Raw genomic sequence first — 26,269 nt, 5'->3', positions numbered from 1 at the left:
AACACTTGCTACGTGCAAACTGCCCACAAACTACCCACAAACTACCCCATACTGCCCACACACTACCCACAAACTACCCCATACTGCCCACACACTACCCACAAACTACCCCATACTACCCACAAACTACCCACAAATTGCCCCATACTGCCCACAAACTGCCCACAAACTACCCCACACTACCCACAAACTACCCACAAACTACCCCATACTGCCCACACACTACCCACAAACTGCCCACAAACTACCCACAAACTACCCCATACTACCCACAAACTACCCACAAACTGCCCTCAAACTGCCCACAAACTACCCACAAACTACCCACCAACTACCCACAAACTACTCACAAACTACCCCATACTGCCCACAAACTACCCACAAACTACCCCATACTACCCACAAACTACCCACAAACTGCCCTCAAACTGCCCACAAACTACCCACAAACTACCCACAAACTACCCCATACTGCCCACAAACTACCCACAAACTACCCACAAACTGCCCACAAACTACCCACAAACTGCCCTCAAACTGCCCACAAACTACCCACAAACTGCCCCATACTACCCACAAACTGCCCACAAACTGTCCACAAACTGCCCCACACTCCCCACAAACTACCCACAAACTGCCCCACACTACCCACAAACTACCCACAAACTGCCCCATACTACCCACAAACTACCCACAAACTGCCCCATACTACCCACAAACTGCCCACAAACTGCCCCACACTACCCACAAACTACCCACAAACTGCCCACGAACTGCCCCATACTACCCACAAACTACCCACAAATTGCCCCATGCTGCCCTACACTACCCACAAACTGCCCACGAACTGCCGCATACTACCCACAAACTGCCCACAAACTGCCCCACACTACCCACAAACTACCCACAAACTGCCCACGAACTGCCCCATACTACCCACAAACTACCCACAAATTGCCCCATGCTGCCCTACACTACCCACAAACTGCCCACGAACTGCCGCATACTACCCACAAACTACCCACAAATTGCCCCATACTGCCCACAAACTGCCCACAAACTACCCTCAAACTACCCACAAACTGCCCACAAACTGCCCCACACTACCCACAAACTACCCACAAATTGCCCCATACTGCCCACAAACTGCCCTCAAACTACCCTCAAACTACCCTCAAACTACCCACAAACTGCCCACAAACTGCCCCACACTACCCACAAACTACCTACAAACTGCCCACAAACTGCCCCATACTACCTACAAACTGCCCACAAACTGCCCTCAAACTACCCACAAACTGCCCCATACTGCCCACAAACTGCCCCATACTGCCCACAAACTGCCCCATACTGCCCACAAACTGCCCCATACTACCCACAAATTGTCCCAAACTCCCACAAACCGCCCCAAACTTCCCCCCACCCTGCCGTTTAGGGAGGGGCTGTGATCTGCCCCTCTCACGGTTCCCAACCACCCCACTGCCCCACACCCTGCTGCCCCCCTGCGGGGCAGTATACGCACACATGGGACAGATTGTGGGTCAGTGGAGGCAGACTGGTGCTGTTGCACAGTCAGCAGGACTGTTAAACAAGGGTACAGGGCCTGTTTGTGGGCGGGGCCTATAAATGAGTGGGACCTGGTAGTGGGCGGGTCCCATAAGGGAGTGGGCGGGGCCTTGGTGTTCTCTCAGGAAGTCCCAGCAGTCTTGTGGGAGGTGATGGTGTGTGAAGACAATGCAGCACTTTGTGAAAGAGTTTCCTGCTCTTGTTTACAGCTCTCCTTCCTCCTCACTGTAAATACACACAATGTTCTCTTTCTAGAAGCACTTTTACGCCCTGGTTTCTACCACTCTTTTCTATTTCCTCTCACCCTGGTCTCCCTGGTTACCCTGGTCACCCTGGTTACCCTGGTTACCCTGGTCGCCCTGGTCACCCTGGTCACCCTGGTTACCCTGGTCGCCCTGGTTACCCTGGTCGCCCTGGTCACCCTGGTCGCCCTGGTCACCCTGGTCACCCTGGTTACCCTGGTCGCCCTGGTCGCCCTGGTCGCCCTGGTCGCCCTGGTCACCCTGGTCACCCTGGTCGCCCTGGTCACCCTGGTTACCCTGTTCACCCTGGTCGCCCTGGTCACCATGGTCGCCCTGGTCGCCCTGGTCACCATGGTCGCCCTAGTCGCCCTGGTCACCCTGGTTGCTATGGTCGCCCTGGTCACCCTAGTCACCCTGGTCGCCCTGGTCGCCCCACCACGCTTCACCGTCTTCTTTCACTGTATAAAGTTTATGCAAAGACAAACTGGAGGGCGAGGATCCGTCTGCCCTCTGGACGACACAACTCAGGGATTGATTTGACATCAGCCAGCAGAAACATTCAGGATGGACAATTCGGACCACCTCTCCAAAGACCCAACCCCCCGAAGACCCACAGCGGAGACCTTCTAGTGACCCCACAGAGACTCTCCAAAGACTCTCCAGAGAACCCCTAGAGACCCTCCAGAGACCCCACAACAAAACCACCAGAGACCCCCACAGTTCTCCCCAGAGACCTCCTCCAAGGACACCCCAGAGACCATCCAGAGAACCCCTAGAGACCCTCCAGAGACCCCACAACAAAACCACCAGAGACCCCCACAGTCCTCCCCAGAGACCTCCTCCAAGGACACCCCAGAGACTCTCCAGAGAACCCCTAGAGACCCTCCAGAGACCCCACAACAAAACCACCAGAGACCCCCACAGTCCTCCCCAGAGACCTCCTCCAAGGACACCCCAGAGACCATCCAGAGAACCCCTAGAGATCCTCCAGAGACTCCACAGTCCTGCCCAGAGACTTCCTCCAAGGACACCCCAGATGAACCCCTAGAGATCCCCCAGAGACTCCCCAGTCCTCCCCAGAGACCTCCTCCAAAGACACCCCAGAGACCATTCAGAGAATCCCAGGAGGCCCTCCAGAGACCTTCCAGTGACTCCTCCAAAGAACCCCTCAAGACCCATCAGAAACCCTCCAGAGACCTCCAAAGATCTCTCCAGAACCCCCCCCAGAGGACCCCCCCCCAGAGACACAGCCACACGGTGAGGCCAAAAGGTGAATTGTCCCAATAGAAGAAGTGTTTGAGGTGACAGACGGAAGCGGACGGTTGAGCGACGGAGGGCTCAGTGATGAATAAGAGCTTTGACGTTCTTTCTTGCATCATTTCTTCTCTAGTATGTATTTTTATTGCTCTATTATTTTCTTAACTCTAGATATTTTCTTCCGATCAGCATTACTTTTGATTGTTTAGCATTCATTTTTTCTTAACGCCTTTCTGTTCTTTTTAAAGAATTCCTTTCTAATGCCAACATATTCTCCCTCCAACCTCTTTGTCCCCTTATATTTCTTTATCTCGTCAGGATTTATTTTCATTGCTTCACTTGTTTTTTTAACTATTTATTTCTTATTCTTTCTGATGTTTGATTTCTTGCTAGGGTTGATTTTTTTTCCCCTACCTTTTCTTCTGTATGTTTTCATTACGCATCTTTTCCTCTGGATTTAGATTTTATTCGTAAAATGTGCAATGTTAAAGCCATTTAAACAATCTTGATATCCGACAAATGCACTTAGCCTGCCTTATTCATCACTCAGCCAGAAGCCACGCCCACTCGTGTTTGAGGAAGAAGGATTTTCACAGAACGGTAGGAATCAAACAATCTTCAGAAATATGATTTCTGTGACTAATGAAGAAAAATGTTTATCCAGAACTCATGAAATGAGAAACATAATATATTATTTATTCCCACAGAAAGTTTGTTTGATTTGTGTCTGACTCCACCTTACCTGGGTATTTATTGTGTTGAACGGAGACGTCCTTTTTCTGTGTGTGTGTGTGTGTGTGTGTGTGTGTGTGTGTGTGTGTGTGTGTGTGTGTGTGTGTGTGTGTGTGTGTGTGTGTGTGTGTGTGTGTGTGTGTGTGTGTGTGAGTGTGAGTGCACGCGCATGCATTACTTTTTTCCTCTTCTTTCATCTGTACATGCCAACATGTGATATATGCATCTAGTCCTTAGTGATCTTTGAATAAACGCTCCACACCACCAGGCGGTCTGTGTTCTCTCTGTTCTCTCTGTTCTCTCTGTTCTCTCTGTTCTCTCTGTTCTCTGTTCTCTGTGTTCTCTGTTCTCTGTTCTCTCTGTTCTCTGTTCTCTCTGTTCTCCCTGTTCTCTCAGTTCTCTGTGTTCTCTGTTCTCCCTGTTCTCTGTTCTCCCTGTTCTCTCTGTTCTCTCAGTTCTCTGTTCTCTCTGTTCTCTCTGTTCTCTGTTCTCTGTTCTCTCTGTTCTCCCTCTTCTCTCGGTTCTCTGTTCTCTCTGTTCTCTGTTCTCTCTGTTCTCTGTTCTCTCTGTTCTCTGTTCTCCAAGTTCTCTGTTCTCTGTGTTCTCTGTTCTCTCTGTTCTCTGTTCTCTGTTCTCCCTGTTCTCTCGGTTCTCTGTTCTCTCTGTTCTCTGTTTTCTCTGTTCTCTGTTTTCTCTGTTCTCTGTTCTCTCTGTTCTCTGTTCTCTCTGTTCTCTGTTCTCTGCCAATACCAACTAATTTTATTAGCTCATAACCTGTCAGTAACCTGCCAATACCAACTAGTTTTATTAGCTCATAACCTGTCAGTAACCTGCCAATACCAACTAGTTTTATTAGCTCATAACCTGCCAATACCAACTAGTTTTATTAGCTCATAACCTGCCAGTAACCTGCCAATACCAACTAGTTTTATTAGCTCATAACCTGTCAGTAACCTGCCAATACCAACTAGTTTTATTAGCTCATAACCTGCCAGTAACCTGCCAATACCAACTAGTTTTATTAGCTCATAACCTGTCAGTAACCTGCCAATACCAACTAGTTTTATTAGCTCATAACCTGCCAGTAACCTGCCAATAACAACTAGTTTTATTAGCTCATAACCTGTCAGTAACCTGCCAATACCAACTAGTTTTATTAGCTCATAACCTGCCAGTAACCTGCCAATACCAACTAGTTTTATTAGCTCATAACCTGCCAGTAACCTGCCAATATCAACTAGTTTTATTAGCTCATAACCTGTCAGTAACCTGCCAATATCAACTAGTTTTATTAGCTCATAACCTGTCAGTAACCTGCCAATACCAACTAGTTTTATTAGCTCATAACCTGTCAGTAACCTGCCAATACCAACTAGTTTTACTAGCTCATAACCTGCCAGTAACCTGCCAATACCAACTAGTTTTATTAGCTCATAACCTGTCAGTAACCTGCCAATACCAACTAGTTTTATTAGCTCATAACCTGTCAGTTACCTGCCAATACCAACTAGTTTTATTAGCTCATAACCTGCCAGTAACCTGCCAATACCAACTAGTTTTATTAGCTCATAGCCTGCCAGTAACCTGCCAATACCAACTAGTTTTATTAGCTCATAACCTGTCAGTAACCTGCCTATACCAACTAGTTTTATTAGCTCATAACCTGTCAGTAACCTGCCAATACCAACTAGTTTTATTAGCTCATAACCTGCCAGTAACCTGCCAATACCAACTAGTTTTATTAGCTCATAACCTGTCAGTAACCTGCCAATACCAACTAGTTTTATTAGCTCATAACCTGCCAGTAACCTGCCAATACCAACTAGTTTTATTAGCTCATAACCTGCCAGTAACCTGCCAATACGAACTAGTTTTATTAGCTCATAGCCTGCCAGTAACCTGCCAATACCAACTAGTTTTATTAGCTCATAACCTGTCAGTAACCTGCCAATACCAACTAGTTTTATTAGCTCATAACCTGCCAGTAACCTGCCAATACCAACTAGTTTTATTAGCTCATAACCTGCCAATACCAACTGCTTTTATTAGCTCATAACCTGCCAGTAACCTGCCAATACCAACTAGTTTTATTAGCTCATAACCTGTCAGTAACCTGCCAATACCAACTAGTTTTATTAGCTCATAACCTGCCAATACCAACTAGTTTTATTAGCTCATAACCTGCCAGTAACCTGCCAATACCAACTAGTTTTATTAGCTCATAACCTGCCAGTAACCTGCCAATACCAACTAGTTTTATTAGCTCATAACCTGCCAGTAACCTGCCAATACCAACTAGTTTTATTAGCTCATAACCTGCCAGTAACCTGCCAATACCAACTAGTTTTATTAGCTCATAACCTGCCAATACCAACTAGTTTTATTAGCTCATAACCTGCCAGTAACCTGCCAATACCAACTAGTTTTATTAGCTCATAACCTGCCAGTAACCTGCCAATACCAACTAGTTTTATTAGCTCATAACCTGCCAGTAACCTGCCAATACCAACTAGTTTTATTAGCTCATAACCTGCCAGTAACCTGCCAATACCAACTAGTTTTATTAGCTCATAACCTGCCAGTAACCTGCCAATACCAACTAGTTTTATTAGCTCATAACCTGTCAGTAACCTGCCAATACCAACTAGTTTTATTAGCTCATAACCTGCCAGTAACCTGCCAATACCAACTAGTTTTATTAGCTCATAACCTGCCAGTAACCTGCCAATACCAACTAGTTTTATTAGCTCATAGCCTGCCAGTAACCTGCCAATACCAACTAGTTTTATTAGCTCATAACCTGTCAGTAACCTGCCAATACCAACTAGTTTTATTAGCTCATAACCTGCCAGTAACCTGCCAATACCAACTAGTTTTATTAGCTCATAACCTGCCAGTAACCTGCCAATACCAACTAGTTTTATTAGCTCATAACCTGCCAATACCAACTGCTTTTATTAGCTCATAACCTGCCAGTAACCTGCCAATACCAACTAGTTTTATTAGCTCATAACCTGTCAGTAACCTGCCAATACCAACTAGTTTCATTAGCTCATAACCTGCCAATACCAACTAGTTTTATTAGCTCATAACCTGCCAGTAACCTGCCAATACCAACTAGTTTTATTAGCTCATAACCTGCCAGTAACCTGCCAATACCAACTAGTTTTATTAGCTCATAACCTGCCAGTAACCTGCCAATACCAACTAGTTTTATTAGCTCATAACCTGCCAGTAACCTGCCAATACCAACTAGTTTTATTAGCTCATAACCTGCCAATACCAACTAGTTTTATTAGCTCATAACCTGCCAGTAACCTGCCAATACCAACTAGTTTTATTAGCTCATAACCTGCCAGTAACCTGCCAATACCAACTAGTTTTATTAGCTCATAACCTGCCAGTAACCTGCCAATACCAACTAGTTTTATTAGCTCATAACCTGCCAGTAACCTGCCAATACCAACTAGTTTTATTAGCTCATAACCTGTCAGTAACCTGCCAATACCAACTAGTTTTATTAGCTCATAACCTGCCAGTAACCTGCCAATACCAACTAGTTTTATTAGCTCATAACCTGTCATTCACCTGCCAATACCAACTAGTTTTATTAACTCATAACCTGCCAGTAACCTGCCAATACCAACTAGTTTTATTAGCTCATAACCTGCCAGTAACCTGCCAATACCAACTAGTTTTAAAAGCTCATAACCTGCCAGTAACCTGCCAATACCAACTAGTTTTATTAGCTCATAACCTGCCAGTAACCTGCCAATACCAACTAGTTTTATTAGCTCATAACCTGCCAGTAACCTGCCAATACCAACTAGTTTTATTAGCTCATAACCTGTCAGTAACCTGCCAATACCAACTAGTTTTATTAGCTCATAACCTGTCAGTAACCTGCCAATACCAACTAGTTTTATTAGCTCATAACCTGCCAGTAACCTGCCAATACCAACTAGTTTTATTAGCTCATAACCTGCCAATACCAACTAGTTTTATTAGCTCATAACCTGCCAGTAACCTGCCAATACCAACTAGTTTTATTAGCTCATAACCTGCCAATACCAACTAGTTTTATTAGCTCATAACCTGCCAGTAACCTGCCAATACCAACTAGTTTTATTAGCTCATAACCTGTCAGTTACCTGCCAATACCAACTAGTTTTATTAGCTCATAACCTGTCAGTTACCTGCCAATACCAACTAGTTTTATTAGCTCATAACCTGCCAGTAACCTGCCAATACCAACTAGTTTTATTAGCTCATAACCTGTCAGTAACCTGCCAATACCAACTAGTTTTATTAGCTCATAACCTGCCAATACCAACTAGTTTTATTAGCTCATAACCTGTCAGTAACCTGCCAATACCAACTAGTTTTATTAGCTCATAACCTGCCAATACCAACTAGTTTTATTAGCTCATAACCTGCCAGTAACCTGCCAATACCAACTAGTTTTATTAGCTCATAACCTGCCAGTAACCTGCCAATACCAACTAGTTTTATTAGCTCATAACCTGTCAGTTACCTGCCAATACCAACTAGTTTTATTAGCTCATAACCTGTCAGTTACCTGCCAATACCAACTAGTTTTATTAGCTCATAACCTGCCAGTAACCTGCCAATACCAACTAGTTTTATTAGCTCATAACCTGCCAGTAACCTGCCAATACCAACTAGTTTTATTAGCTCATAACCTGTCAGTAACCTGCCAATACCAACTACTTTTATTAGCTCATAACCTGTCAGTAACCTGCCAATACCAACTAGTTTTATTAGCTCATAACCTGTCAGCAACCTGCCAATACCAACTAGTTTTATTAGCTCATAACCTGTCAGCAACCTGCCAATACCAACTAGTTTTATTAGCTCATAACCTGCCAGTAACCTGCCAATACCAACTAGTTTTACTAGCTCATAACCTGCCAGTAACCTGCCAATACCAACTAGTTTTATTAGCTCATAACCTGTCAGTAACCTGCCAATACCAACTAGTTTTATTAGCTCATAACCTGTCAGTAACCTGCCAATACCAACTAGTTTTATTAGCTCATAACCTGCCAGTAACCTGCCAATATCAACTAGTTTTATTAGCTCATAACCTGCCAGTAACCTGCCAATACCAACTAGTTTTATTAGCTCATAACCTGCCAATACCAACCAGTTTTATTAGCTCATAACCTGTCAGTAACCTGCCAATACCAACTAGTTTTATTAGCTCATAACCTGTCAGCAACCTGCCAATACCAACTAGTTTTATTAGCTCATAACCTGTCAGCAACCTGCCAATACCAACTAGTTTTATTAGCTCATAACCTGTCAGTAACCTGCCAATACCAACTAGTTTTATTAGCTCATAACCTGCCAGTAACCTGCCAATACCAACTAGTTTTATTAGCTCATAACCTGTCAGTAACCTGCCAATACCAACTAGTTTTACTAGCTCATAACCTGTCAGTAACCTGCCAATACCAACTAGTTTTATTAGCTCATAACCTGTCAGTAACCTGCCAATACCAACTAGTTTTATTAGCTCATAACCTGTCAGTAACCTGCCAATACCAACTAGTTTTACTAGCTCATAACCTGCCAATACCAACTAGTTTTATTAGCTCATAACCTGTCAGTAACCTGCCAATACCAACTAGTTTTATTAGCTCATAACCTGTCAGTAACCTGCCAATACCAACTAGTTTTATTAGCTCATAACCTGTCAGTAACCTGCCAATACCAACTAGTTTTATTAGCTCATAACCTGTCAGTAACCTGCCAATACCAACTAGTTTTATTAGCTCATAACCTGTCAGTAACCTGCCAATGCCAACTAGTTTTATTAGCTCATAACCTGTCAGTAACCTGCCAATACCAACTAGTTTTATTAGCTCATAACCTGCCAATACCAACTAGTTTTATTAGCTCATAACCTGTCAGTAACCTGCCAATACCAACTAGTTTTATTAGCTCATAACCTGTCAGTAACCTGCCAATACCAACTAGTTTTATTAGCTCATAACCTGTCAGTAACCTGCCAATACCAACTAGTTTTATTAGCTCATAACCTGCCAGTAACCTGCCAATACCAACTAGTTTTATTAGCTCATAACCTGCCAGTAACCTGCCAATACCAACTAGTTTTATTAGCTCATAACCTGCCAGTAACCTGCCAATACCAACTAGTTTTATTAGCTCATAACCTGTCAGTAACCTGCCAATACCAACTAGTTTTATTAGCTCATAACCTGTCAGTAACCTGCCAATACCAACTAGTTTTATTAGCTCATAACCTGCCAATACCAACTAGTTTTATTAGCTCATAACCTGTCAGTAACCTGCCAATACCAACTAGTTTTATTAGCTCATAACCTGTCAGTAACCTGCCAATACCAACTAGTTTTATTAGCTCATAACCTGCCAGTAACCTGCCAATACCAACTAGTTTTATTAGCTCATAACCTGCCAGTAACCTGCCAATACCAACTAGTTTTATTAGCTCATAACCTGCCAGTAACCTGCCAATACCAACTAGTTTTATTAGCTCATAACCTGCCAGTAACCTGCCAATACCAACTAGTTTTATTAGCTCATAACCTGTCAGTAACCTGCCAATACCAACTAGTTTTATTAGCTCATAACCTGTCAGTAACCTGCCAATACCAACTAGTTTTATTAGCTCATAACCTGTCAGTAACCTGCCAATACCAACTAGTTTTATTAGCTCATAACCTGTCAGTAACCTGCCAATACCAACTAGTTTTATTAGCTCATAACCTGCCAGTAACCTGCCAATACCAACTAGTTTTATTAGCTCATAACCTGCCAATACCAACTAGTTTTATTAGCTCATAACCTGCCAGTAACCTGCCAATACCAACTAGTTTTATTAGCTCATAACCTGCCAGTAACCTGCCAATACCAACTAGTTTTATTAGCTCATAACCTGCCAATACCAACTAGTTTTATTAGCTCATAACCTGCCAGTAACCTGCCAATACCAACTAGTTTTATTAGCTCATAACCTGCCAGTAACCTGCCAATACCAACTAGTTTTAATAGCTCATAACCTGTCAGTAACCTGCCAATACCAACTAGTTTTATTAGCTCATAACCTGCCAGTAACCTGCCAATACCAACTAGTTTTATTAGCTCATAACCTGTCAGCAACCTGCCAATACCAACTAGTTTTATTAGCTCATAACCTGCCAGTAACCTGCCAATACCAACTAGTTTTACTAGCTCATAACCTGCCAGTAACCTGCCAATACCAACTAGTTTTATTAGCTCATAACCTGTCAGTAACCTGCCAATACCAACTAGTTTTATTAGCTCATAACCTGCCAGTAACCTGCCAATATCAACTAGTTTTATTAGCTCATAACCTGCCAGTAACCTGCCAATACCAACTAGTTTTATTAGCTCATAACCTGCCAATACCAACCAGTTTTATTAGCTCATAACCTGTCAGTAACCTGCCAATACCAACTAGTTTTATTAGCTCATAACCTGCCAGTAACCTGCCAATACCAACTAGTTTTATTAGCTCATAACCTGTCAGTAACCTGCCAATACCAACTAGTTTTACTAGCTCATAACCTGTCAGTAACCTGCCAATACCAACTAGTTTTATTAGCTCATAACCTGTCAGTAACCTGCCAATACCAACTAGTTTTACTAGCTCATACCCTGCCAATACCAACTAGTTTTATTAGCTCATAACCTGTCAGTAACCTGCCAATACCAACTAGTTTTATTAGCTCATAACCTGTCAGTAACCTGCCAATACCAACTAGTTTTATTAGCTCATAACCTGTCAGTAACCTGCCAATACCAACTAGTTTTATTAGCTCATAACCTGTCAGTAACCTGCCAATACCAACTAGTTTTATTAGCTCATAACCTGTCAGTAACCTGCCAATGCCAACTAGTTTTATTAGCTCATAACCTGTCAGTAACCTGCCAATACCAACTAGTTTTATTAGCTCATAACCTGCCAATACCAACTAGTTTTATTAGCTCATAACCTGTCAGTAACCTGCCAATACCAACTAGTTTTATTAGCTCATAACCTGTCAGTAACCTGCCAATACCAACTAGTTTTATTAGCTCATAACCTGTCAGTAACCTGCCAATACCAACTAGTTTTATTAGCTCATAACCTGCCAGTAACCTGCCAATACCAACTAGTTTTATTAGCTCATAACCTGCCAGTAACCTGCCAATACCAACTAGTTTTATTAGCTCATAACCTGCCAGTAACCTGCCAATACCAACTAGTTTTATTAGCTCATAACCTGTCAGTAACCTGCCAATACCAACTAGTTTTATTAGCTCATAACCTGTCAGTAACCTGCCAATACCAACTAGTTTTATTAGCTCATAACCTGTCAGTAACCTGCCAATACCAACTAGTTTTATTAGCTCATAACCTGCCAATACCAACTAGTTTTATTAGCTCATAACCTGTCAGTAACCTGCCAATACCAACTAGTTTTATTAGCTCATAACCTGTCAGTAACCTGCCAATACCAACTAGTTTTATTAGCTCATAACCTGCCAGTAACCTGCCAATACCAACTAGTTTTATTAGCTCATAACCTGCCAGTAACCTGCCAATACCAACTAGTTTTATTAGCTCATAACCTGCCAGTAACCTGCCAATACCAACTAGTTTTATTAGCTCATAACCTGCCAGTAACCTGCCAATACCAACTAGTTTTATTAGCTCATAACCTGTCAGTAACCTGCCAATACCAACTAGTTTTATTAGCTCATAACCTGTCAGTAACCTGCCAATACCAACTAGTTTTATTAGCTCATAACCTGTCAGTAACCTGCCAATACCAACTAGTTTTATTAGCTCATAACCTGTCAGTAACCTGCCAATACCAACTAGTTTTATTAGCTCATAACCTGCCAGTAACCTGCCAATACCAACTAGTTTTATTAGCTCATAACCTGCCAATACCAACTAGTTTTATTAGCTCATAACCTGCCAGTAACCTGCCAATACCAACTAGTTTTATTAGCTCATAACCTGCCAGTAACCTGCCAATACCAACTAGTTTTATTAGCTCATAACCTGCCAATACCAACTAGTTTTATTAGCTCATAACCTGCCAGTAACCTGCCAATACCAACTAGTTTTATTAGCTCATAACCTGCCAGTAACCTGCCAATACCAACTAGTTTCTTTATTAGCTCACCTGTCAGTAACCTGCCAATACCAACTAGTTTTATTAGCTCATAACCTGCCAGTAACCTGCCAATACCAACTAGTTTTATTAGCTCATAACCTGTCAGCAACCTGCCAATACCAACTAGTTTTATTAGCTCATAACCTGCCAGTAACCTGCCAATACCAACTAGTTTTACTAGCTCATAACCTGCCAGTAACCTGCCAATACCAACTAGTTTTATTAGCTCATAACCTGTCAGTAACCTGCCAATACCAACTAGTTTTATTAGCTCATAACCTGCCAGTAACCTGCCAATATCAACTAGTTTTATTAGCTCATAACCTGCCAGTAACCTGCCAATACCAACTAGTTTTATTAGCTCATAACCTGCCAATACCAACCAGTTTTATTAGCTCATAACCTGTCAGTAACCTGCCAATACCAACTAGTTTTATTAGCTCATAACCTGCCAGTAACCTGCCAATACCAACTAGTTTTATTAGCTCATAACCTGTCAGTAACCTGCCAATACCAACTAGTTTTACTAGCTCATAACCTGTCAGTAACCTGCCAATACCAACTAGTTTTATTAGCTCATAACCTGTCAGTAACCTGCCAATACCAACTAGTTTTATTAGCTCATAACCTGTCAGTAACCTGCCAATACCAACTAGTTTTACTAGCTCATACCCTGCCAATACCAACTAGTTTTATTAGCTCATAACCTGTCAGTAACCTGCCAATACCAACTAGTTTTATTAGCTCATAACCTGTCAGTAACCTGCCAATACCAACTAGTTTTATTAGCTCATAACCTGTCAGTAACCTGCCAATACCAACTAGTTTTATTAGCTCATAACCTGTCAGTAACCTGCCAATACCAACTAGTTTTATTAGCTCATAACCTGTCAGTAACCTGCCAATGCCAACTAGTTTTATTAGCTCATAACCTGTCAGTAACCTGCCAATACCAACTAGTTTTATTAGCTCATAACCTGTCAGTAACCTGCCAATACCAACTAGTTTTATTAGCTCATAACCTGTCAGTAACCTGCCAATACCAACTAGTTTTATTAGCTCATAACCTGTCAGTAACCTGCCAATACCAACTAGTTTTATTAGCTCATAACCTGCCAATACCAACTAGTTTTATTAGCTCATAACCTGTCAGTAACCTGCCAATACCAACTAGTTTTATTAGCTCATAACCTGTCAGTAACCTGCCAATACCAACTAGTTTTATTAGCTCATAACCTGTCAGTAACCTGCCAATACCAACTAGTTTTATTAGCTCATAACCTGCCAGTAACCTGCCAATACCAACTAGTTTTATTAGCTCATAACCTGCCAGTAACCTGCCAATACCAACTAGTTTTATTAGCTCATAACCTGCCAGTAACCTGCCAATACCAACTAGTTTTATTAGCTCATAACCTGTCAGTAACCTGCCAATACCAACTAGTTTTATTAGCTCATAACCTGTCAGTAACCTGCCAATACCAACTAGTTTTATTAGCTCATAACCTGCCAATACCAACTAGTTTTATTAGCTCATAACCTGTCAGTAACCTGCCAATACCAACTAGTTTTATTAGCTCATAACCTGTCAGTAACCTGCCAATACCAACTAGTTTTATTAGCTCATAACCTGCCAGTAACCTGCCAATACCAACTAGTTTTATTAGCTCATAACCTGCCAGTAACCTGCCAATACCAACTAGTTTTATTAGCTCATAACCTGTCAGTAACCTGCCAATACCAACTAGTTTTATTAGCTCATAACCTGTCAGTAACCTGCCAATACCAACTAGTTTTATTAGCTCATAACCTGTCAGTTACCTGCCAATACCAACTAGTTTTATTAGCTCATAACCTGTCAGTAACCTGCCAATACCAACTAGTTTTATTAGCTCATAACCTGTCAGTAACCTGCCAATACCAACTAGTTTTATTAGCTCATAACCTGCCAGTAACCTGCCAATACCAACTAGTTTTATTAGCTCATAACCTGCCAGTAACCTGCCAATACCAACTAGTTTTATTAGCTCATAACCTGTCAGTAACCTGCCAATACCAACTAGTTTTATTAGCTCATAACCTGTCAGTAACCTGCCAATACCAACTAGTTTTATTAGCTCATAACCTGCCAGTAACCTGCCAATACCAACTAGTTTTATTAGCTCATAACCTGCCAGTAACCTGCCAATACCAACTAGTTTTATTAGCTCATAACCTGTCAGTAACCTGCCAATACCAACTAGTTTTATTAGCTCATAACCTGTCAGTAACCTGCCAATACCAACTAGTTTTATTAGCTCATAACCTGTCAGTTACCTGCCAATACCAACTAGTTTTATTAGCTCATAACCTGTCAGTAACCTGCCAATACCAACTAGTTTTATTAGCTCATAACCTGTCAGTAACCTGCCAATACCAACTAGTTTTATTAGCTCATAACCTGTCAGTAACCTGCCAATACCAACTAGTTTTATTAGCTCATAACCTGTCAGTAACCTGCCAATACCAACTAGTTTTATTAGCTCATAACCTGCCAGTAACCTGCCAATACCAACTAGTTTTATTAGCTCATAACCTGCCAGTAACCTGCCAATACCAACTAGTTTTATTAGCTCATAACCTGTCAGTAACCTGCCAATACCAACTAGTTTTATTAGCTCATAACCTGTCAGTAACCTGCCAATACCAACTAGTTTTATTAGCTCATAACCTGCCAGTAACCTGCCAATACCAACTAGTTTTATTAGCTCATAACCTGCCAGTAACCTGCCAATACCAACTAGTTTTATTAGCTCATAACCTGTCAGTAACCTGCCAATACCAACTAGTTTTATTAGCTCATAACCTGTCAGTAACCTGCCAATACCAACTAGTTTTATTAGCTCATAACCTGTCAGTTACCTGCCAATACCAACTAGTTTTATTAGCTCATAACCTGTCAGTAACCTGCCAATACCAACTAGTTTTATTAGCTCATAACCTGTCAGTAACCTGCCAATACCAGTACTGGTGCTGATGGGAGGAAGACATTCTCAATATGTTTAGAGGATCTCATGTTTTAGAGATTAACTCGGCTACAGGAGCCATAACTTTATTTTCTAAGTCTGCTTGTTGAACCAGTAGCAGGTTGTTCAGTTATTATCAATCAGTGATTCATGCTGCCAGATACAGTCTCTCATCAAACATTCTTATTTAGTCTGGAAAACAACAACATTAAAACCAATGAGGAAACAGGGGGAGAGAGAGAGAGAGAGAGGGGGGGAGAAAGAGAGAGAGAGGGAGGGAGAGAGAGGGGGGAGAAAGAGAGAGAGAGGGAGAGAGAGATAGGGGGGGAGAAAGAGAGAGAGAGGGAGGGAGAGAGAGGGGGGAGAAAGAGAGAGATAGGGGGGGAGAAAGAGAGAGAGAGGGAGGGAGAGAGAGGGAGAGGGAGAGAGAGAGGGAGAGAGAGAGAGAGAGAGAGGGGGGGAGAGAGAGAGGGAGATGGAGAGGGAGAGAGAGATGGAGAGGGAGAGGGAGAGGGGGAGGGTGAGAGAGAGGGAGAGAGTTTTGAAAGAGCACATGTTCTTGAATAAAAGTAGTTTTGAGGACCAACACTTGAATAATTGAAAGTTTTATTTGTATTGTGGTTTTCATTCTTTAAATAAATTCGACACCTGATTGGTTACTGAGTTTTGATTTAGTTCAAAACTTGTTCACTTCAGTATAATTTGAGTATAAGATTCATCATTTACTGATTACATTTTTGACAAGTAACTTGTAACTGTAATGGATTACAGTTTTCAAGCAACCTTCCCAACGCTGATGTTAAAGCAGCTTTGCAGAGAACAAACTCGTCCTGTTGGACGCTACAATAACTTTAATAGTAATACTCTTTACTGGTTTGGAAATAGTAACGTGCTAGATTACTCCTAACTGAAGAAGTGGGCAGAACAGAGTAACAGATTACTAATGAACACGTTCCCAGCAAGGCACTGGGCGACTGACTGTGAGGAGCCACACACCTCGCTCCAGCACCGGATCCTCTCTGACACTCCTGCAGGCAATCAGCTGATTGATTGTCAAGCAGTCTTAAGCCCTGCAGGGAGGAGGGTCCGGGGCCAGAGGATTGCTAGTCTTCACTCCGTGAGGAGGTGCGTCGGTGTTGTCCTCCCCGGGGAGTGAGTGTCGTCCCCGGGGTGGTTCCCGTTCCTGTTCCGACGCCAGGGTTCCAAGAGGCCCTCCCAGAGATTCCCCGGGTCCCGTCCCAGTTCCAAGAGGCCCCCCAGAGATTCCCCCGGGTCCCGTCCCGGTTCCAAGAGGCCCCCCCAGAGATTCCCCCGGGTCCCGTCCCGGTTCCAAGAGGCCCCCCCCCCCAGAGATTCCCCCGGGTCCCGTCCCGGTTCCAAGAGGCCCCCCCCAGAGATTCCCCCGGGTCCCGTCTCGGTTCCAGGAGGCCCCCCCAGAGATTCCCCCGGGTCCCATCCCGGTTCCAGGAGGCCCCCCCAGAGATTCCCCCGGGTCCCGTCCCGGTTCCAAGAGGCCCCCCCAGAGATTCCCCCGGGTCCCGTCCCAGTTCCAAAAGGCCCCCCCAGAGATTCCCCGGGTCCCGTCCCGGTTCCAAAAGGCCCCCCCAGAGATTCCCCCGGGTCCCGTCCCGGTTCCAGCTCCCCTTTCCCTCCCTGCACAATAAAACTTTGACGTTTGCAAACAATTCTCTGCTTTGAGGTCTGCTTCTGGGTTCTAGCTCCACGCGCCGGCTCCCAGCCGTGACACTGACGCTTCTATTTCTGTGATTCTACTCGTCTGCCAAGGGAACCTGGTGTATTAGGTCTATGCTTGATTCTACTTATGGATCCATGGCCCTTGGTTTTACTTGTAGTACAGTTATGATAGTACAGTGCTTCTGTTATCGTTTAATTCTATGGCAATACGTCTATACCTTTACTCATGTATCTCTATAATTCTACGTATTTTATGTCGAGAATTCTGCTTGTGTAGATTTAGTATTATATCTGTCTGATTCTACATTATAATTCAACTTGTTACATCCGGGATTCTACTTGTTCAACTCTAATCATTTGTATAGCTCTATGGTTCCAGCTCTATAGCTCCTTGGTTCTGGCTCTATAGCTCTAGATTCTAGCTCTATGGTTCTAGCTCTATAGCTCTATGGTTCTAGTTGTATGGTTCCAGCTCTATAGCTCCTTGGTTCTGGCTCTATAGCTCTAGATTCTAGCTCTATGGTTCTAGCTCTATAGCTCTATGATTCTAGTTGTATGGTTCTAGCTCTATAGCTCTATGGTTCTAGTTGTATGGTCATAGCTCTATGATTCTAGCTCTATAGCTCTATGATTCTAGTTGTATGGTTCTAGCTCTATAGCTCTATGGTTCTGGTTGTATGGTCATAGCTCTATGGTTCTAGCTCTATAGCTCTATGATTCTAGTTGTATGGTTCTAGCTCTATAGCTCTATGGTTCTAGTTGTATGGTCATAGCTCTATGGTTCTAGTTGTATGGTCATAGCTCTATGGTTCTAGTTCTATAACTCTAAGGTTCTAGCTCTATAGCTCTATGATTCTAGTTGTATGGTTCTAGCTCTATAGCGCTATGATTCTAGTTCTACGGTTCTAGCTCTATAGCTCTATGGTTCTGGTTGTATGTCATAGCTCTACGGTTCTAGCTCTATGGTTGTAGCTCTATAGCTCTATGGTTCTAGTTGTATGGTCATAGCTCTATGGTTCTAGTTGTATGGTCATAGCTCAATGGTTCTAGTTCTATAACTCTAAGGTTCTAGCTCTATAGCTCCAATATTCTAGTTGTATGGTTCTAGCTCTATGATTCTAGCTCTACGGTTCTAGCTCTATAGCTCTATGATTTTAGTTCTACGGTTCCAGCTCTATAGCTCTATGATTTTAGTTCTACGGTTCCAGCTCTATAGCTCTATGGTTGTAGCTCTATAGTTCTATGGTTCTAGCTCTATAGCTCTATGGTTGTAGCTCTATAGCTCTATGGTTCGGGTTGTATGGTCATAGCTCTACGGTTCTAGCTCTATAGCTCTATGATTCTAGTTATACGGTTCCAGCTCTATAGCTCTATGGTTGTAGCTCTATAGCTCTATGGTTCTAGCTCTATAGCTCTATGAGTGGTTACGGAGCTCGTGCAGCATGGGGACCAGCGGTCCGGAGGCTCCAGGCCGCCTCCAGCCGCTCTGCGTGCCGCTCACGGAGCGCGTGTTCCCCGGGGAGCCGTACTCGGTGTCCGTGCTGAAGGAGGGCTACTGCCGCCCGCAGGCCGACGGAAGCTTCCGGGCCGACGGAACCGTCACCCTCGTCACGGGACCCACGACGGTGCTGGTGGACACCGGAGGACCGTGGGACCGGGACTTTCTCCTCGCGTGCCTGAGAGACAGGGGCGTGGCCCCGGGGGACATCGACTGGGTGGTGGGGACCCACGGACACTCGGACCACGTGGGGAACCTCAACCTGTTCCCCGGAGCGAAGCTGCTCGTCGGTTACGACTTCAGCGAAGGAGACACGTACCGCCCGAGCCCGCTGGCCCGGGGCCTCCCGGTACCCGTAGCCCCACAGGTCAGTGTGTGTGTGTGTGTGTTCACGTGCTATATACACAATATAAGGGGAATCGTAGACTAAGTACAGTCATGGACTTATTGTTCATAGAGTCAGACATAATAGAAGTCCAACCATTCAGTAATACAATGTATGGTAGAGTCACACTCCTCACAAACAGTGAGAAGATTTGGATTTGCGGGAAATGTAGAATGTTCCTGGTCCAGGAGACTTCAGGTCGCGGAGGTCAGACAGGTGAAGCTGCGGCGGTTCCTTCAAACAGTCAACAGTGGAGGCGTCCGGCTCTATTGCCTGTGTGCCCTTGAGCATCAACTCCAGCTGGACAGCGTCTCCTGCTGTCCACAAGTGGACTTCTGTGTGCTGAGACAGTCATCGGCGTGGGACCTGGACAGAGGACGTCCACTTCTGTGTCTCTGAGTCTCCCAGTCTGTCCCGATTAGACCTGCTGGTCCACTAGGACACTCAGTCTGACGACTTCCTGTTGGAAGCTCCAGTGCTGAGGAGCAGGTGGACCAGGGGTCTGGTGGACCAGGGGTCTGGTGGACCAGGAGCAGGTGGACCAGGGGTCTGGTGGACCAGGAGCAGGTGGACCAGGAGCAGGTGGACCAGGAGCAGGTGGACCAGGAGCAGGTGGACCAGGAGCAGGTGGACCAGGGGTCTGGTGGACCAGACCCCTGGTCCACCTGCTATTACATGATGTAGTAGACTATTACATGATGTAGTAGTCTATTACATGATGTAATAGACTACTACATGATGTAATAGACTACTACATGATGTAATAGAGTGAGGGACTGGGTCCAGGGAGGGTCTATGTGTCAATGTCGGGTCTGAACAAGGATCTGCTGTGCAGCAAAGGACACGTCTGCAGCTTGTGACTGGAATGTTCATGAAGGAGTTTAAAGAGTTTGTCCCACAGAGCCCTGGAAGAATCCAGCTTACAGTGGACTCTCTTGTCTCCTGCAGGTCCTGGTCCTCCCCACTCCTGGTCACACCGGCCAGGATGTCAGCGTCCAGGTGAAGGGAACCTTTGCTGGCACAGTGCTTGTTGCCGGGGACTTATTTGAGTGTTGCTCCGATGAGGATAGTTGGCGGGACGTGAGTATGAACCCTGCAGTACAGGAGGTTAGCCGCCAGGAGGCGCTGCGCACTGCCCACGTTATCATCCCAGGACATGGACCCCCTTTCCGGGTTCTCCGGAACTGACTTGTTGGATGGAGGCAGGGTCCTTCCAGGTCCCTCCAGGTCACCTCAGGTCCTTCCAGGTCCCTCCAGGTCCCTCCAGGTCACTCCAGGTCCCTCCAGGTCGCTCCATAATACGAAGTTCTTGACATTATTAAAATCTTTCCTTCCTGTTGATTTAGTTGTTTTTTTTAAGTGTGTTTCTTTTTACATCTTCCCTTCTTTCCTTGTTGGCGTTGCTTTGGGGGTACGATGACATTAAAAGGTTTAGTTTGGGGTACGATGACATTAAAAGGTTTAGTTTGGGGTACGATGACATTAAAAGGTTTAGTTTGGGGGTACGATGACATTTAAAGGTTTAGTTTGGGGTACGATGACATTAAAAGGTTTAGTTTGGGGTACGATGACATTAAAAGGTTTAGTTTGGGGGTACGATGACATTAAAAGGTTTAGTTTGGGGTACGAGGACATTAAAAGGTTTAGTTTGGGGTACGATGACATTAAAAGGTTTAGTTTGGGGGTACGATGACATTTAAAGGTTTAGTTTGGGGTACGATGACATTTAAAGGTTTAGTTTGGGGGTACGATGACATTTAAAAGGTTTAGTTTGGGGGTACGATGACATTTAAAAGGTTTAGTTTGGGGTACGATGACATTTAAAGGTTTAGTTTGGGGGTACGATGACATTTAAAAGGTTTAGTTTGGGGGTACGATGACATTTAAAAAGGTTTAGTTTGGGGGTACGATGACATTAAAAGGTTTAGTTTGGGGTACGATGACATTAAAAGGTTTAGTTTGGGGTACGATGACATTAAAAGGTTTAGTTTGGGGTACGATGACATTAAAAGGTTTAGTTTGGGGTACGATGACATTTAAAAGGTTTAGTTTGGGGTACGATGACATTAAAAGGTTTAGTTTGGGGTACGATGACATTAAAAGGTTTAGTTTGGGGTACGATGACATTTAAAAGGTTTAGTTTGGGGTACGATGACATTAAAAGGTTTAGTTTGGGGGTACGATGACATTTAAAAGGTTTAGTTTGGGGTACGATGACATTAAAAGGTTTAGTTTGGGGGTACGATGACATTAAAAGGTTTAGTTTGGGGTACGATGACATTTAAAAGGTTTAGTTTGGGGGTACGATGACATTAAAAGGTTTAGTTTGGGGTACGATGACATTTAAAAGGTTTAGTTTGGGGGTACGATGACATTTAAAAAGGTTTAGTTTGGGGTACGATGACATTTAAAAGGTTTAGTTTGGGGGTACGATGACATTAAAAGGTTTAGTTTGGGGTACGATGACATTAAAAGGTTTAGTTTGGGGTACGATGACATTAAAAGGTTTAGTTTGGGGTACGATGACATTAAAAGGTTTAGTTTGGGGGTACAATGACATTTAAAAGGTTTAGTTTGGGGGTACGATGACATTTAAAAGGTTTAGTTTGGGGGTACGATGACATTTAAAAGGTTTAGTTTGGGGGTACGATGACATTTAAAAGGTTTAGTTTGGGGGTACGAGGACATTTAAAAGGTTTAGTTTGGGGGTACGATGACATTTAAAAGGTTTAGTTTGGGGTACGATGACATTAAAAGGTTTAGTTTGGGGGTACGATGACATTAAAAGGTTTAGTTTGGGGGTACGATGACATTTAAAAAGGTTTAGTTTGGGGTACGAGGACATTTAAAAGGTTTAGTTTGGGGGTACGATGACATTTAAAAGGTTTAGTTTGGGGGTACGATGACATTTAAAAGGTTTAGTTTGGGGGTACGAGGACATTTAAAAGGTTTAGTTTGGGGGTACGATGACATTTAAAAGGTTTAGTTTGGGGTACGATGACATTTAAAAGGTTTAGTTTGGGGGTACGATGACATTTAAAAGGTTTAGTTTGGGGGTACGATGACATTTAAAAGGTTTAGTTTGGGGTACGAGGACATTAAAAGGTTTAGTTTGGGGTACGAGGACATTAAAATGTTTAGTTTGGGGGTACGATGACATTAAAAGGTTTAGTTTGGGGGTACGATGACATTAAAAGGTTTAGTTTGGGGTACGATGACATTTAAAAGTTTAGTTTGGGGGTACGATGACATTTAAAAGGTTTAGTTTGGGGTACGATGACATTAAAAGGTTTAGTTTGGGGGTACGATGACATTTAAAAGGTTTAGTTTGGGGTACGATGACATTAAAAAGGTTTAGTTTGGGGTACGATGACATTAAAAGGTTTAGTTTGGGGGTACGATGACATTAAAAGGTTAGTTTGGGGGTACGATGACATTAAAAGGTTTAGTTTGGGGTACGATGACATTAAAAGGTTTAGTTTGGGGGTACGATGACATTTAAAAGGTTTAGTTTGGGGGTACGATGACATTAAAAGGTTTAGTTTGGGGTACGATGACATTAAAAGGTTTAGTTTGGGGGTACGATGACATTTAAAGGTTTAGTTTGGGGGTACGATGACATTAAAAGGTTTAGTTTGGGGTACGATGACATTAAAAGGTTTAGTTTGGGGTACGATGACATTTAAAAGTTTAGTTTGGGGGTACGATGACATTAAAAGGTTTAGTTTGGGGTACGATGACATTAAAAGGTTTAGTTTGGGGTACGATGACATTTAAAAGTTTAGTTTGGGGGTACGATGACATTAAAAGGTTTAGTTTGGGGTACGATGACATTAAAAGGTTTAGTTTGGGGTACGATGACATTTAAAAGGTTTAGTTTGGGGGTACGATGACATTAAAAGGTTTAGTTTGGGGTACGATGACATTAAAAGGTTTAGTTTGGGGTACGATGACATTAAAAGGTTTAGTTTGGGGGTACGATGACATTAAAAGGTTTAGTTTGGGGGTACGATGACATTAAAAGGTTTAGTTTGGGGGTACGATGACATTAAAAGGTTTAGTTTGGGGGTACGATGACATTAAAAGGTTTAGTTTGGGGGTACGATGACATTTAAAGGTTTAGTTTGGGGGTACGATGACATTAAAAGGTTTAGTTTGGGGGTACGATGACATTTAAAGGTTTAGTTTGGGGGTACGATGACATTTAAAGGTTTAGTTTGGGGTACGATGACATTTAAAAGGTTTAGTTTGGGGGTACGATGACATTTAAAAGGTTTAGTTTGGGGGTACGATGACATTTAAAGGTTTAGTTTGGGGGTACGATGACATTTAAAAGGTTTAGTTTGGGGGTACGATGACATTAAAAGGTTTAGTTTGGGGTACGATGACATTAAAAGGTTTAGTTTGGGGGTACGATGACATTAAAAGGTTTAGTTTGGGGTACGATGACATTTAAAAGTTTAGTTTGGGGTACAATGACATTTAAAAGGTTTAGTTTGGGGTACGATGACATTTAAAGGTTTAGTTTGGGGGTACGATGACATTAAAAGGTTTAGTTTGGGGTACGATGACATTAAAAGGTTTAGTTTGGGGTACGATGACATTAAAAGGTTTAGTTTGGGGGTACGATGACATTTAAAGGTTTAGTTTGGGGGTACGATGACATTAAAAGGTTTAGTTTGGGGTACGATGACATTAAAAGGTTTAGTTTGGGGGTACGATGACATTAAAAAGGTTTAGTTTGGGGTACGATGACATTAAAAGGTTTAGTTTGGGGTACGATGACATTAAAAGGTTTAGTTTGGGGGTACGATGACATTAAAAGGTTTAGTTTGGGGGTACGATGACATTAAAAGGTTTAGTTTGGGGGTACGATGACATTAAAAGGTTTAGTTTGGGGTACGATGACATTAAAAGGTTTAGTTTGGGGTACGATGACATTAAAAGGTTTAGTTTGGGGTACGATGACATTTAAAAGTTTAGTTTGGGGGTACGATGACATTAAAAGGTTTAGTTTGGGGTACGATGACATTTAAAGGTTTAGTTTGGGGTACGATGACATTAAAAGGTTTAGTTTGGGGGTACGATGACATTTAAAAGGTTTAGTTTGGGGTACGATGACATTAAAAGGTTTAGTTTGGGGGTACGATGACATTAAAAGGTTTAGTTTGGGGGTACGATGACATTAAAAGGTTTAGTTTGGGGGTACGATGACATTAAAAAGGTTTAGTTTGGGGGTACGATGACATTAAAAGGTTTAGTTTGGGGTACGATGACATTAAAAGGTTTAGTTTGGGGGTACGATGACATTAAAAGGTTTAGTTTGGGGTACGATGACATTTAAATATAATATCGAGGGTTTAGCCCATTGTTTGTGTGTTTTATATTTTATATGTGTGGAGTTCAGAGATTATGAGATGTATGTTCTGAAAATGTGTGTGAATACTGGAGAAGAGCTGTCACTTTGACCCCTCATGGCCAGTTGACCGGCCAGCTGTCATTCCCCACTGCGGCCAGCAGGTGGTGTTGGTGCTCCACCTGCCAACTGTCATTCCCCACTGCGGCCAGCAGGTGGTGTTGGTGCTCCACCTGCCAACTGTCATTCCCCACTGCGGCCAGCAGGTGGAGCACCAACACCACCGGCCAGAGTCCAACAGTCCACAGGAAGTGTTACAATAGGAAGACAACCTCAACCAGGAGACCCCCCCACTGCCGCTCTCGTGACTCCTCCAGACATTGTATGGTAGGTGACCATACATTGTATGACTCGTCCATACATTGTATGGTAGGTGACCATACATTGTATGACTCGTCCATACGTTGTATGGTAGATGAGCAGCAAACACTGGTACTGATGCTCTTGTTCTTCTACTTCCTTCATTGAGTCTCAGGTTTCATTCTGAAGTTTGCTTCATGTTTGACATTTTGATTTTCATTTTGATTAAAGTGACAAATGGTGAAGTTCAGTTCTTGAGTTCTATTTTCATTTTAGTGATCCTTCAAGGCAGGAACAGCATCGAGGGCAGGACACCAACAGAAAAATGTAGGAAACGATCAAATCATATTTATATTACATTATTATTATATTCACTTTTCATCTACTACACACACACACACACACACACACACACACACACACACACACACACACACACACACACACACACACACACACACACACACACACAAGTGTGTGTGTGTGTGTGTGTGTGTGTGTGTGTGTGTGTGTGTGTGTGTGTGTGTGTGTGTGTGAGGATGCAGGACCAGCACAGACTGTGTATTTAGCTTCACTCTGAATATCACCGGGCTTTTTCTTTTGTGCTGTATATTTGGGTTTTGAATGAGTTTAGTGTCAATTACTGTTTGAATAAAAGTAAAGCTCGCTGCTCTTTACAGTTATTTTTTTTATTGAGCTTCCTGTTTGATTGAGTTCTATAATTAGTTTACCTTGACTAAAGTTTAGTGTTTTGGTTTTTTTCATTCTGGTATCCATGAATTGTTCCAAATGATCCTCAACAAAATATTTTTCTGTCCTGTGTCAAAAATAAAAATGAATATAAAAATTATTTTATGAATCTTTGTCTGAATTTGTTTCCTCATTTTGATGTAATAAAACTTGATGACCTGAATGTGATGTTAACACCGGATGTGTGTGTGTGTGTGTGTGTGTGTGTGTGTGTGTGTGTGTGTGT

At 43.0% G+C, this 26,269-nt stretch overlaps 1 protein-coding gene across 1 annotated transcript; it reads left to right on the top strand.

The window, feature by feature from the left end:
* The first annotated feature begins 19,127 nt into the window (after nucleotides 1-19,127).
* Nucleotides 19,128-20,906, top strand: mblac1 (metallo-beta-lactamase domain containing 1). Its single transcript, XM_080518742.1, has 2 exons — nucleotides 19,128-19,559; nucleotides 20,526-20,906. Exons 1-2 carry the CDS (start codon nucleotides 19,137-19,139, stop codon nucleotides 20,763-20,765), a joined length of 663 nt encoding a protein of 220 aa, XP_080374868.1. The 5' UTR covers nucleotides 19,128-19,136; the 3' UTR covers nucleotides 20,766-20,906.
* Nucleotides 20,907-26,269: the final 5,363 nt, after the last annotated feature.

Source organism: Blennius ocellaris, assembly GCF_963422515.1.
Source record: "Blennius ocellaris genome assembly, chromosome: 23".
NCBI lineage: Eukaryota > Metazoa > Chordata > Actinopteri > Blenniiformes > Blenniidae > Blennius > Blennius ocellaris.
The sequence above is the reverse complement of the archived record's forward strand: the minus strand, read 5'-3'. Positions and strand labels throughout refer to the sequence as shown.